This window comes from Etheostoma spectabile, chromosome 9, assembly GCF_008692095.1.
Source record: "Etheostoma spectabile isolate EspeVRDwgs_2016 chromosome 9, UIUC_Espe_1.0, whole genome shotgun sequence".
Taxonomy (NCBI): Eukaryota; Metazoa; Chordata; class Actinopteri; order Perciformes; family Percidae; genus Etheostoma; species Etheostoma spectabile.
Window position 1 is genome coordinate 25008161 of NC_045741.1, and position 14750 is coordinate 25022910.

Sequence of the window (14750 nt, forward strand, 5' to 3'; positions counted from 1 at the left end):
TATATATTAAAAAATAGTCATTCATGTAAACACATTCCAAAAAAAAGTGAAGTAGGTATTAACTCAAACTGACACACTGCATTGACCAGCAAGCGCATTGTGAGAGGAAATATGATGTGGTGGAAAACCAGTCAAATGTGAGAATTCATGCAATTTGTGAGACATCAAACGCTACTCCTGTTGATGATGTTGTCAAGGTGGAACCTGACGATGCAGGAATTCAAAACTGAAGGATAAGATATTAGCTTCGGGGCATTCCCCTCTAAAGGAGTAGAACCAATCTAACAAAGTTGTGCACATTCCAGTTAAATACCACACACAGTCCTGGAAAACAGGAGTCTACATTCAGCAGTGCTCAGTAATCCTACACTATGCAGGGAGAAATAAATAGAAGATTCAATGTTAAGGACATAGTCCACTTAGAAATGTGAGATACTTAAGCAGTGGAGAAAACAGCTGAATATAACACCGTGATGGGGACAACAAATAGAGTAGCATATGCAGGCCAATTATAGTTGACCATTTTTATGCTCGTGGTAGAACCAGCTACCACGACTAAGAAGAAATAACCCGCCCCAGAAAGAGAATCATGTGGAGAATGCGTGCCATTTTAACAAGGGCGAGGGGTCAGACTTTAGATAGCCTTTTTCTTTAACGGGAGCATTCCCTCAGCAAGGGAATGTGAGAAGATTAGCTCCAGCGTGTCAGCGGAGGGGAGCGAAACGCTGGACCGTCGCCATCTGAGGCCCCGAACATTAACCCGGGATCTGGAAAATTAGACCCCCCGTGAAAACACTGCCAATCCTCACAGGCTTTTTGAAGAGGGAAACCAGCAGACGTTTTGCAGGCTCTGCATTCAAAGTTTCTAAATCTTATTCTGAGCTGTAAGCAGGGTCCCAAATGTATTTTAAAGAGAGCAACTGTCGATTTATATTTGAGTCTTCTGTTAAACAGAATAATCCCCCAACATGGCATTAAAACAAAGAGAATGCTCATATTATAAATATCCTCATTACATTCAAAGGGCACGATAATAGGATTGACAAAGGAAATTTTAAATAAACCAAACAAAATAAAGAAGCGCTTAATCCAGGCAAGTGAGTATAACTGTATATAATTTAAGTGGAGAAGAGCAAGGTGAGTAATCGTTGTTCTACTCTTCCCCCAAACTTAAAAGGTAACATCACAAAATGAGCAGCACTTATAAATATAAATACAATACATAAGTAAAAAAGTAACAAACACGACCAGTGTATATGCACAGCCAGCAGCCCAGGTCCTATCACAATGCAGAATACGGTCCAGGTACCTTGGAGAATTCTGACTCATGAGGCGTTTGTGAACTGTCCATTAGAAGGAAAGCTCAGCTCTCCTCTCCAAACTGTGCCACATCTTGGACTCTGCATGTTGGTGTAGGTGAACACCTCGGCCAAATGTCATCGCTGGCTGTCACTGTGCAGTCATTTCAGCTGTAGTGAGCCCTTAAATGAGGATTTCAACCACCTCTCCATCTGAGTTGTTGATGCTCTTGAATGTCTTGAGTGGCGCCTTTGGCTCCACCGAGGTGTCTACAGTGAAGATAAAATTAGCAGATTAGAAAAACAATCTTGGTATGCTAAAGCAAATACAGTTATTAGTATCACCAGTACATCCCTACTCTGTACTAATCCAGGGTCTGGTTGCACTTTAAACAGTGGTCAAATAGAACAAAGATCACAGGACCGGCTGCCTGTTAAAAGGAACAGAGCGGTAGTTTGTTTGTCAAATGCTTAACAACAGAATAAACCCACCAGTGGTAGCTCTTGACATCGTCTCAGATGTCATCAGCGTTCCAGGCTCTGCTGGGAGCTCTTGCTCCAGCGGGACCTCGTCACTTTGGGTACTGGAGTCTCGGCTCGGGGCCCTGGGTCCCACGCTGGGTTGCGGTTGCAGCACAGCAGCACCTGTCTGGTCATCTGAGAGACTCTTTCCTACAAATGCAGACAAAGAGAGGAGGCTGCTTAATTATGCGCTTGCATCCACATTCACACACTACTGAACATCTACCCTGCATAGTTCTTCCCAGGACTATTCTGGATCGGCCTATTCTGGACTGAGAGATGATATGCATTCCAGTTTTAACACTTTAGTTTTGTCCATTTTAGGGACACGAATGGGTTGTCTCCCGACCAGTCTGCCAGTCAGTCCTGACCAGTCTGCCAGTTGTCGCTTAATAACATGTGTCATTACAGATTCTAAATTCCTCCGTGTTGCATGAAGCATGGGGGCAACCATCTTGTACTCACCTTTACACTCTGTGTTGCTGGTCACAGTGTTGATAGAGGGGACGGACCTGGCGAGACGAAGCCCCTGTCTCTCCAGCCTGCCCTGCTCCCATCTGGAGCGTTGCTGGATGACTTTGATCACAGCATCCTTCTCCAGGAGCTGAGCATGAAGTGCATGGATCCTAACCACATGGAGACACCATTCCATCACACATCCAAACAAAAGAAGCAGGCATAGGCTAGAATGTAACAGGGATGTAGAAAGTTGTATACCTGTTCTCCATCTCCTGATGTCTATGACTCGCCAAAGGCAGGTCTTCATTAAAACTGTTGTTTGGTGAATGTCGAGGTGAATGATTGATGATGGTTGTATCTCTGTGAAGTAAATAGAGGACTGTTAAAACACATCCATAGACTTCAATGCATTTTGATTTAAGGACTTCTTCCTCCTTGCTGTATTTCTCCTTGTTGTGTCGTACCTCTGTGTGGCAGCAGTGGCAGCTGCATCCATTGCAAACTGCCTCATGGTGCTCTCCTCCAGGTACTTTTGCTCCCACTTGGTGATGTCTGCCTCCAGGGCCAGAATACGCTCCTCCTTCTCCCTCAGCTGCTGCAGCTGCAAGGTGGAGCTCAGTCCTGAAGTCATGGGATCAGCTGCCTGTCTCTGAGACTGAGATAATAGACAACCAGTGTTAAAATTAGGACACAAACGATTTTTTTTAAATGAACAGTTTGACATTTTGGGAAATGAGCTTAGTGGTTTTCTTGGCGAGAGTCAGTTGAGAACTATCTGCACACTGCTGGTTAGCTAAGCTTAGCGTAAAGACTAAAAGACTGCCTGCTAGCCTGGCTCTGTCCACAGACAAGGAACGAGCACCTCAAAGTGTTTTTTTATGGAATAAAACAAAGAAGATGTAATGTCTACATTTGAGACGGTGTAGAGGTGCTGGCAGGATCATTTGCCCCACTTTTGAACAAAACCATGCTGGCTGTTTCCCCAAGCTTTCAGGATCCAAGCTATCAACACCCAGCTCTAGCTTCATACTTAGCATAAAGACCTGAGAGTGGTATCAATATTCATATTTAAATCTCAACATAAAAAGCAGATAAGCACATGTTCCAAAATACTAAACTATTCTTTTTAGTTACAGACAAAAGAAACAAGTTGATGTGTGTACTTCCTGGCCTCACCTGTTGTGCCCTGAGGCTTTTCAGTTCCTGCTCCAGTCGCGTGCGCAGCCGCAGCTCCAGCGCCTCCCTCTTCTCGCACGCCGCCTGCAGCTGAGCCAGCGCGCTCTGCAGCCGCTCTACCTTCTCTACGTACGCTCTCTTCCTCTGCAGTTCTTCCTCCAGCTGCCGGTTGCGGGCCTGGGTGGAGGCCAGGGCCTGCTCCAGCAACTCCCGTCTCCGTTGGCACTCCTCCCCGGAGACGCGCAGGTGCTGGATCTGTCTCTCCAGCTGTTCCCGCTCCCGCTGTTGCTCTTCATCTAAGACACAGAAAGGGGAGAAAATAGGTTAATAAAAGATGGTAAAGTGTGATTAAGCCCCGAGAATCGGTTCCAACTTGAAGTTGTTTCAAAAGTTTTTTTATTTGAATCGTTTGAAAGATTTGATTACACATCCGATCCTTGGTTCCGATCATCAAGCAAGTTTTGGTTTCCGTAGCGGCCACCGTATTTCCAGGCGCTTGCAATGCTGTAAATCACCATAGAATCAAAACAAAACTTTCCGGGGCGACCTCTAGCCCCCCCAGTAGAGCATGCGCCCCATGTAGGCTGAGTCTTTTGTAGAGGCCCGGGTTCGAGTCTGACCTGGGGCCCTTTGCTGCGTGTCACCCCCATCTCTCTCCCACCTTTCCTGTCTATCCACTGGCACTATCAAATACAGGGAAAAGCCCCAAAAAATTATCTTATGTGTCAAAACTATGAATCAATCACTTCTGAATCTAAACTATGCCAAACCCTTGCAAAGAGTAAAGGTGACAGGATCCTGAAATGTATGAGGTTGGGACTTATTATCCGATTGTCCTGGGACAAGCAGCATAGTGGAAGAGGTCAAGTGAATGCTAGAGAAGGGCATAGCGTGTACCAACCCTGATTAAGTGACTAGTGATGGTCAGTCAAGCGGCTGCATAAGGAGGAATGGAACGTGACCCAACGAGAGACATTCACACACAGCCATCAAGGCATGGGATCCAACGACAGACCATTTATCATCAGGTCCACTAAAATCAACATGAAGGAATTTATGTGGCTCAGTGGTAGAGCGGTTGCCTGCCAATCGGAAGGTTGGTGGTTTGATCCCTGCCCCTGCAGTCATTGTCGAAGTGTCCTTGGGCAAGACACTGAACCCCGAGTTGCCCCCGGTGCTGCGCATCGGAGTGTGAATGTGTATGATTGTTTATCTGATGAGCAGGTGGCACCTTGTACGGCAGCCCCGGCCACAGTGTATGAATGTGTGTGAATGGTGAATGTTCCTGTAGATGTAAAAGTGCTTTGAGCAGTTGTTAAGACTGGAAAAGCGCTATATAAATACAGCACATTTACATTTACATTTGTATTCCCAACTTGTATATATTCAAATTATTTGTTCTTGTATTTTATTCTATTATTATTTCATGTATATTGTATGTATTGTATATTGTATCCTAGTATTTAATTTATATTTATATTCTGGGCTGTGTGATTGATATTTTGCTGCTGTAAGAATATAATTTCCCATTTTATTGGAATTAATAAATATATATCTATCTATCTGTTTGCTGTACTTACAATCAACATTATAATAATTTAATTTACTAATTCAAATCTCGTCCATGTTTTACTAAAAAATGTTAAGACAGAAAAGCCAGTTTATCTGTTGTGCCACTTTTATAAAAGAGGGTTGATTACACAACACGAGTGCATTCCTGTTGAGGGAATGCAGACTTCCTCTTATCCACTTACGCACACAGGCATAGCTTTGTACTGGGAAAAGCTCTGGAATGCTTCTAGGGAAGTGAAGTAAACAAGCAGCCTGAAACCTAATTAAAGTGGTCCCTGTAACCAAAAAAAACAAAACATGACACATCCCACTATTTTAATGTTACATATAATGTATAGTGGCTTTGCTCCTGTTGTTCTAAGATAACTATGTCCAGGAAAAGCAGAGGACTTTATAGCTCCTGGTCTTATGGCTCACACATGGCTGGGTAAAATACCCAGAAAAGTAGGATTGTCATCCCAGGAGGGTAATGTATACCAGAACAGGATGGCTGATTATGTAGATACAGCAAAGTAAAAAAGCAAGGTATTTGTCAGAAAAACCTTTACCAATGTATCAAATCCCAAATGGTATTTGGCAATTAAAAAAAATGAGTGATCAGGGGTTAGTTGGGTAAACTCGACAGCACATCCTTGCACAGAACACAACAGAAAAAAAGTAAAGAAATATTCACAACTGGCAAATCATGATTAAACCATGAGGCATGCCCTAACAAGCCAGGGGTCATCTTGATTTGGGCGCCCTGGAGTCCCAGACTTATTAGTTCCCCTTGAGGAGGGAAGTCACCAGTGATGCAAAACTGAGTATGGGGGAGGCCTGAAAAATCCCTGGAATCCAGACCACATTTACAACAGCTATGAAAAACAGCTTATGTCTAAGTGTCGACTGTTAACATTAGAGATGGAGCCGTTTGTGTCCCGACATGCCAGGCAACAGCAGGGCAGGAGGAAGCCAATCCCTGCCAAACTGAGTCCCTGCCGTGGGTAAGAGCCTCACAGGGCAGTGGGATCTGTGAAGTCTTCCTAATCATTTCTGTCAGAATAAAGACTTACTTTGCTCCAGCAGTTTAACGAAGACATGCTGCCTCTGGTCTGAACACTGGGCCTCCTTGGCTGCTCGCTGTTTGGTTGCTGAGTCAAGCTGATCTGCACAGAGATTAACAAACAAAACATGGCGGTTACACACGTTGGGGGACATTTAAAAGCAGGCTGTGCATTACCAACAGATGAGTGAGCAGCACATACCTCTCAGGTCTCGGTTAAAGTCATGCATCCTCTTAATCTCGGCCTCTAGTTTGTTCCTCATGGTTTTCTCCAGAGTTTCCCTCTTGGCAGAGCCTTTCATCAGAGTCTCATAAGCTTCAGATATCCTCTGAATCTCCAACTCTAACTGGAAAGAAAATGATGATCAGTCTCTGGGAGAGGCATCCCCATTCATTATCTGGACTGATGTTTATGCTAATATCAGTGAGACCAATGACTCATCTTTAGCAAATGCTGCAGCTTTTTTTACTACTTACAGGCAAATGGCTTTTTAACACTTTGTGCAATGGAACAGTGGGAATTAACATTCCTATGTGAGCACTTGTGGTCCCAGGTGTCAAGGCATTTATTTCCTTTCATGGCAATATGCCAGCTTGTTTGAAAGACAAAGGGGGCGGGATGTGTTGTAAGCATTCCAGAGGCTGGGAGGAGGAGAAGTCTACCAACATCTAACTTGTAGAGCACATTGTTGAAAAGTTGCTGCTCCATGAAGTGAACCAACCACTGGGATTTCTCTCCTTTACTGCCAGACAACCTTGACATGTACTGACAGGAGAAGTATTGTTTTACGATTTCCACACCCACTATGCGTTCATCACACCACATTCTCCTCTCACCTTCTGAAGCCTGGCAGCCTTCTCGACGTAGACCTCCAGCTCCTTCCTGAGCCGCTCATTCTCCCGCATCAACACGTTGTTCTGAGCAGAGTTATCGCTGGAGGCTGCAGGGATGCTGTTGTGAGCCACCTGGGACTGAGCAGACACATACCTGCCAAGGAGAGACATGAGTAATCCATTACAACACTGGTGAAAACCACAGGGCCTTGGAAATACTGAATGAAAGGAGTGTCTGAAGCCGTTTACTTGGCCGCATTTGATCTGAAATCTAAATCACAAATCCATAGTGTCCTTTAGAGCTGCAAAGATTGATAGATTTGTTGATTAGTTAAGTCTATTGAATTAATCACCAACTATTTTGATAACATAGTCATATTTTAAAGAAAAATTCCAGCTTCCTAATATTTCCTAGTTTCTTCACTTTGCTCCTATATTTCAGTAAACTGAATATCTTTAAGTTGTGGACAAGACAAGACATTTGAGGACATCATCTTGGGCTTTGGGGAACATTGATCAACATTATTTTACCATAAACTGACGTTGTATAGACCAAACAACTAATTGATTAATTAAGAAAATAATTACTCAACAATGATACTAGTGTCTTCTATCTTTTGTGATTACCTGTGATGCTGTGAGTAGAGGGGGGGAGGAGGGTCTCTGTAGAACTGTCCGTGATCCTGGGAGTGGCTGAGCATGTACCCAGGAAGTCTGGCAAACAGAGGATAGTCTGGGGGCGGCCCCCGCTGGTCGGCATGCTGTTGGGCCGCTTGCCTGTTAGGTGCCACAGCATTTGTCATATTATTATACAGCTGTGGGTAGCTGTGGGAGGGGCTCATAGCCAGGGCCGTGTCTCTAGGGCCGTTCCTCTCCAGAGAAAGCTGCATGAGCCTGTCACTGAGGGAGCGAGTATGCTCCCTTTTCAGATCCCACTGTCCCTCACTGTGACTCCCAATTATGTGCATGTTGGGCCCTTGCTGCTCCTTCTGGGAGATCCGGTACTGGGAGTGGGCCTTTGCCTCCTCATAGGTGGGCAGCTCTTCTCCATGGAGCTGGTACAGGTGGCACACCTGGCTCTCAGAGTGCAGGCAGTCCCCCTGGTGCTCCTGGCCTTGAGGCTCCTGTCGTGTTGACATCTGGATGAACTGGGACTCTTCCTGAGTCAGGCTCTCTAGAGAGGAGCGAGGACTGCCTGTGCCCCCACCGCCGCTGCCTCCACGCAGGGCCTGCTGCTGGATAGCCAGAAGTGTGCGAGTGTCCGTCAGGTTCCCGTAGCGAAGCTGTTCTTGGATGAGACGGTGCAGGACCGTTCCAGAAGAGCCTTCAGCGGTTCTCATTTCAGTCCGTACGGGGGAAAGGTGCTGGCAGTTTGGGGTACTTCACGAATCACAAATCTGAAGGAAAAAAATAATATTGATCACATTGGGCATTTGTATCTCATCAGCAGTATTCTTTTAGTGTTCCTCCAACTCCATTGTCCATCACAATCATTTTGAATGGTAGTATCTCAGCTGGGAGCCACAAGCAGAAGCCAACATTCAAGTGCATGAGCTGGAAATACCCCTGCCAGTGATGTCAGTGCAGATCCAGTTTTATTGCCCACACACTTAAAAGCATAACTTTCTCCAGACAGACAGAAGCAAAATACTAATACAGTTACTATAAACATCCCAGACATCCCACGGACCTACACAAACAAAAATAGACTGGTTTCCCAAATGTGACATAAAATATATAATGATGTAGGCAATGCCACAAAACTATGAGCCTACAGGAAAGCTGCTGTACCGTAAAAAACTCTTCTCTAAAAGCATTGTGGGAATTGATGCTATAAAATCCTACTGAGAGGCTTTCAATTGAACACAAACTTTGTGATTTATTAAATGTCCAATGTTTGTCTATCTTTAGAAATCAGGATCCAGTTTAGTAAATGTGGTCACTCTTCACTATAATATAAATACATATATGGGACTTTTCCACCAGGACTCAGCTTGAAACAAAACGTGAAAAGTCACATATTATTCCACCAATCCAGCATCAATACAGCGCCATGCACAGCATCCATTCCGACGGGACTTGTAGTCCTCAGGCACCAGAGAAAACCGACGGAAACTTACCGAATTATAGTCTCATCACATGGGAAATGCCACTGAATACTGCGCTAAAATCAATAAGGTCCACAACTTTCCGCGAGCTCCTTCCATACGTGTGCGTGCACGCCGACGGGCAGCAGCAGACTGAGCCGAGCCGAGCCGAGCGAGCCGACCAATAAATAACTGAGGGCCGATTGTTCTGCGGCTGGAATGACTGGAATGTAAAGGCTCCAAGTCCCTGTGGGATCAAAAGCAGAACACAGGGGGGAGCAGGAAGGCGGGGGAGGGGGGCAGTGGGAGGAGAAAGGGGGAAGGAGGAGGAGTGGGGGGGCAGCAGCACACTGTCTCAGCTGGCTGCTTGTATCATGTAAAAGAGCTGTGTTGTTGTGTTGTAGTTGGAGGAATTTGAAGTTCCTGAAGATGGAGTCCCTGGTATTGTAAGGGCTGCAGGAGATTAACAAAGACAGAAAAAGAAAAGATTGTGTAATCATTACTAACTTACTGTCATAAAGTTTTATTGAAATAGAAAAGTAAAACGTCTAATAAATAAGGATTTCCGTGTTTAAGAATAAATTAATACAAGAGCAGTGGGAAATGCTGTTGTCTACACAGTGTCAATCTCTCCCAGAGACATGTAGTAAAATGGTAACGGAGCCCCTGCAGTCATTTGGGTTTGGAAAGAAAAACAGCATATATTTGAGAAGCTGAAAACTTGCTGATATTTCTGCTTGATAAATGTCCAGAAAGATCACTTGATGAAAAAAAAAAGATTTTCAAAAATTGTTGGTGATCAATGTTCTGTAGGTTGACTCATCGGATAACTGACTGATAATCGGCACTAAAAATGATAAAAAAGATTATTGAACCGAGACCTCATTATAATTTGTGTTGATTAAAGCTGAATTGTATTGCATGGTGCATTTTGCTGCTTTATGTGATGTAGACTACATAGACGGCGTTGTATTACAACTACTACAGTTAGGCAGTGATGAAAAAAGTGCTTTCATATAATTGAGACACAGATTACTCATTATTTCTCAAACAGCCTTTTGATTGCATGTGCCTGGTAAATATTTAAGCCATGGCCCGTGCCAGTTAATTGCAGAGTGTGTGTCTGTGTGTGGACACGGAGGGAGAGGGGCGGGTGCGAGGCACGCTGCCTGCCAGCTGTCCATGGACTGAAATCCCCTTCCCATCCTTTAATAAGAGCTCTGAGAGATGCATTGTTCTCCCCCAAAGAGCAGACATGACGGGGGCAGCCCTGCCATCTGCTGGTCTCCCCTCCACCACCAGCACCAGCTATATGCTTCTTTCTCACACACACACACACACACACACACACACACATGTATGTAGATGGAGACCATGGGATCAGCTGGCAGTGGGGGTTGGGTGCCAGTATTGGATAGTAATGGCATTGATTGGAGACTTTATTTTTGGATGAAAAGGTTCATCCTAATGGTGGTTGAGGTTGTTGGGGGTAAACAAGTCTCCACTTGTTCAGGCCGTGTAATCTGTCAACAGAAAAGCTGCAGGTTCCTTTATCTCCAACACTCACAGACAAACGTACACCTGGAGATTTGCATGGCAGTTGAAGTCAGCAGTTGGTAAAGAATGCTGATTACATCAGCAACAGATAAGAATCTACCGGTTTTGCCATTTCATGATTCATCTGGGTTGACAAGATAAGGAAGAGCATTGTGAACATTGTGTTGTTGCAATATGTAGCATTTCATCAGGATTACAGTGTTCTGCAGTGGTTTTCCAACCTTTCTGGTCTGAGGTACCCCCACAGCACTGTCAGATGAATTTACATACCCCCCATATATATAATTTGAAGTGGATATTTTTAATTTTTTTTCACACAAGTGAACTGTCAGTTAAGGTTGGTTTGGTCTGCAATCATACTAGTACACCTAAACTGACACAAAGTAGACCCGAGTTCCATTTCTTAAAATGTTGTCCCATCTGATAGGATTGTTCCTTTTAGAGGTTTTATCACAGAAAGTGGATGAAACCCATACCCACAACCATGGACATTCTGTCATTGTGCATGGGATTATAGTGAAATTTATTACTACTCTTTTTGCTGGAAATTATTTGTCTCTTAATGGAATAGTTGGTCCTTTTGCATATTGCTTTCTTGCAGAAAGTTAGACACAAAGACAGTGGGATGTTTTTTGATCGTGCACAATATACCAAAACATGCCATAGTTCACTTTGCAGCAAAAACAAAGTACCTTCACCCAGGAAACGCCTATTCTTTAGGAGTGTTTTAATCTAAACTACAATCTTTTTTCCTAAACTTAACTATTTCAATTTTCAATTCAATTTTATTTATAGTATCAATTCAGAACAAGAGTTATCTCAAGACACTTTACAGATAGACCACACTCCAGAATTTACAAGGACCCAACAGTTCCAGTAGTTTCCTCCAGAGCAGCAACAGTGCGACAGTGGCGAGGAAAAACCTCCTTTTAGGCAGAAACCTCGGTCAGACCCAGGCACTGGGCACTCAAACTAGCGTTTTGAGTGCCTAAACTCAACTGTGGCATGACACTCACTTTTTCTGGTAAACTCCACTACCATGCCCCCTGAAAGGAGCATCGCCAGCCGGCTCACAGTCACGTGTTGGCAGCTAAACAACTGCTGCTGGTAGCTGGTGTCCTGGAGCTCTGTAGAGACTAAATACCACCAGCAACTGCTGCTGGTACTGGTTTCCTGGAGCTCTGTAGAGACTAAATACAACCGCAACTGCTGCTGGTAGCTGGTGTCCTGGAGCTCTGTAGAGACTAATACAAACGCAAACTGCCTGCTGCGGTACCGGTTCCTGGAAGCTCTGCAGAGAACTAAATACAACCAGCAAACTGCTGCTTGGTAGCGGTGTCCTGGAGCTCTGTGAGACTAATACAACCAGCAACTGCTGCTGGTAGCCGGTGTCCTGGAGCTCTGTAGAGACTAAATACAACCAGCAACTGCTGCTGGTACCGGTGTCCTGGACTCTGTAGAGACTAATACACCGCACCTGCTGCTGGTAGCCGGTGCCTGAGCTCTGTAGAGACTAAATACACCACAACTGCTGCTGGTAGCCGGTGTCCTGGAGCTCTGTAGAGACTAATCAACCACAACTTTGCTGGTAGCCGTGTCCTGGAGCTCTGTATAGACTAAATACAACCAGCAACTGCGGCTAGCGGGTGTCCTGGAGCTCTGTAGAGACTAAATACAACCAGCAACTGTGCTGGTAGCCGGTGTCCTGGAGCTCGTAGAGACTAAATCAACCAGCAACTGTTGCTGGTATCCGGTGTCCTGGGACTCTGTAGAGACAATACAACCAGCAACTGTTTCTGGTAGCCGGTGTCCTGGGACTCTTTAGAGACTAATACAACCAGCAACTGCTGCTGGTACCTGTCCTGGAGCTCTGTAGAGACTAAATACAACCAGCAACTGCTGCTGGTAGCCGGTGTCCTGGAGCTCTGTAGAGACTAAACACTACAACCAGCAACTGCTGCTGAGCCGTGTCTGGGCTCTGTAGGACTAAATACAACCAGCAACTGCTGCTGGTAGCCGTGTCCTGGAGCTCTGTAGAGACTAAATACAACCAGCAACTGCTGCTGGTAGCCGGGTGTCCTGGAGCTCTGTAGAAAGACTAAATACAACCAGCAACTGCTGCTGGTAGCCGGTGTCCTGGAGCTCTGTAGAGACTAATACAACCAGCAACGTTGCTGGTAGCCGTGGCCTGGAGCTCTGTAGGAGACAAATAACAACCAGCAACTGCTGCTGGTACCGGTGTCCTGGAGCTCTGTAGAGACTAAATACCCAGCACGCTGCTGGTAGCCGGTGTCCTGAGCTCTGTAGAGACTAAACCTACAACCAGCAACTGTTGCTGGTAGCCGGTGTCCTGGGCTCTGTAGAGACTAATCACCAGCAACTGTTGCTGGTAGCCGGTGTCCTGGACTCTGTGAGACTAAATCACCACAACTGCTGCTGGTAGCCGGTGTCCTGGAGCTCTGTAGAGACTAAATACAACCAGCAACTGCGCTGGTAGCCGGTGTCTCTGGGGCTCTGTAGAGACTAAATACAACCGCAACTGCTGCTGGTGCGGTGTCCTGGAGCTCTGTAGAGACTAAATACAACCAGCAACTGCTGCTGGTAGCCGGTGTCCTGGAGCTCTGTAGAGACTAATACAACCAGCAACTGCTGCTGTAGCCGGTCCTGGGCTCTGTAGAGACTAAATACACCAGCAACTGCTGTGGTAGCCGGTGTCTGGAGCTCTGTAGAGACTAATAACAACAGCAACGGCTGCTGGTACGGTGTCCTGGAGCTCTGTAGAGACTAAATACAACCAGCAACTGCTGCTGGTAGCGGTGTCCTGGAGCTCTGTAGAGACTAAATACAACCAGCAACTGTGCTGAGCCGGTGTCCTGGGACTCTGTAGAGACTAATACAACCAGCACGCTGCTGGTACCGGTGGTCCTGGAGCTCTGTAGACTAAATCACCAGCACTGCTGCTGGTAGCTGGTGTCCGGAGCTCTGTAGAGCTAATACAACCAGCAACTGTTGCTGGTAGCCGTGTCCTGGGACTCTGTAGAGACTAAACACCAGCAACTGCGCTGGTAGCTGTGTTCCTGGAGCTCTTCAAGACTAAATACACCAGCAACTGCTGCTGGTAGCTGGTGTCCTGGAGCTCTGTAGAGACTAAATATAATACTTTACTTCGTTGAAAACACTTTATTTCAGGTTTATAGTGATGTATAGTGGTTTTGTAACAATTCAGCAGAGGCAGGGATATGCAAGCAGAAAGGGGGAAATCCCACGTTTCCCCCCAGTCATTTCAAATACATAAATACCTTTAATCACAGATCATGATTACATTGGTTGTTTCAATCAATACACAGATGGAAGGATTCACATTAAGTGTTAGAAATATAGTCTAGATCTTTCTTTCATCTTGTACTTTCTCTCTCCTGAGAGTTGTTTGGTACAGTCAGGTGCCAGATTCTCTGAGGAGGCAGGTGAGATCAACACTTCCCAAGGGAAGAACGTCAAAGATTCAAACAATTCAAACCACATCTTTTACATCAGGTTGGTCACCATATTCGCACATTCCCACTTTGTCAAAGAGACATCCTACATGACTTTTCTCCTCAGAGTTTGAAAACACATTTGCCAACAGGAGTGACATTTAAGACCAGCCATTTGAACCTGTTAATGGCGGGGCCTGGGCTGACTGGGTTAACACAATGCAGACTGATCTGGGAGCGGCAGCCTTGTTATGTGAGGTGGGACAAGCTCGGCGCTTCAGCAGCTCCTTTTGTTTTCCTGTAAAGGAGGAAATGGCCGCATTCCTCACATTACCATGTCCATGGGGTCTGACCGAGCCTCCAGTCTGCTGTTTCACTGGGGGCGACAGGAGGGCATCCAGCAGCCACTGGCGTTTTCTTTTTAATGGGGGGAGAGTCCTCATAAGCACAACTTTACTTTGTAGACAATAGCCATGAATAACTTGGGGAAATAAAGTGAGTTAAATACACACAGGCAGACCAACGTCATTCTGATGTGTGTTGATTAGTGATTGTCTCTTGCTCAAGTTTTTAAAATCACAGCAAAGAGCTAGTTTCTATAAGTCATAAACTCTAAAAACTGAATAAACAGATGCTTGGCAAGAGTAACAGTCTCTCGCACCAGGTGACTCATGAAATTCCTCGCTTCACCATGAAAGTCAACAGTCCGAGTGAGCCAGTGAGGACCTGC

The 14750-nt window shown here is 45.3% G+C and overlaps 1 protein-coding gene across 2 annotated transcripts in view; it reads right to left on the reverse strand.

Moving 5' to 3' along the window:
• The window catches only part of amotl2a (angiomotin like 2a), a 13303-nt gene extending 210 nt beyond the window's left edge, over nucleotides 1-13093 (reverse strand). Inside the window, exons 1-11 of one of the 2 annotated variants that reach the window (XM_032526248.1) lie at nucleotides 13088-13093; nucleotides 7531-8119; nucleotides 6907-7057; nucleotides 6272-6416; nucleotides 6080-6172; nucleotides 3456-3751; nucleotides 2744-2934; nucleotides 2538-2639; nucleotides 2286-2446; nucleotides 1791-1970; nucleotides 1-1568 (exon numbers count right to left, since the gene is read on the reverse strand). The exon at nucleotides 1-1568 is cut by the window's left edge and continues 210 nt beyond it. In XM_032526248.1, coding sequence (XP_032382139.1) covers nucleotides 1483-1568; nucleotides 1791-1970; nucleotides 2286-2446; nucleotides 2538-2639; nucleotides 2744-2934; nucleotides 3456-3751; nucleotides 6080-6172; nucleotides 6272-6416; nucleotides 6907-7057; nucleotides 7531-8042 — 1917 coding nt within the window. In that variant the 5' untranslated portion in view covers nucleotides 8043-8119; nucleotides 13088-13093 and the 3' untranslated portion in view covers nucleotides 1-1482. Of the gene's footprint in view, nucleotides 1569-1790; nucleotides 1971-2285; nucleotides 2447-2537; nucleotides 2640-2743; nucleotides 2935-3455; nucleotides 3752-6079; nucleotides 6173-6271; nucleotides 6417-6906; nucleotides 7058-7530; nucleotides 8301-9023; nucleotides 9251-13087 lie in introns of those variants that run through there. The other variant, XM_032526247.1, reaches the window with a different exon arrangement.
• Nucleotides 13094-14750: the final 1657 nt, after the last annotated feature.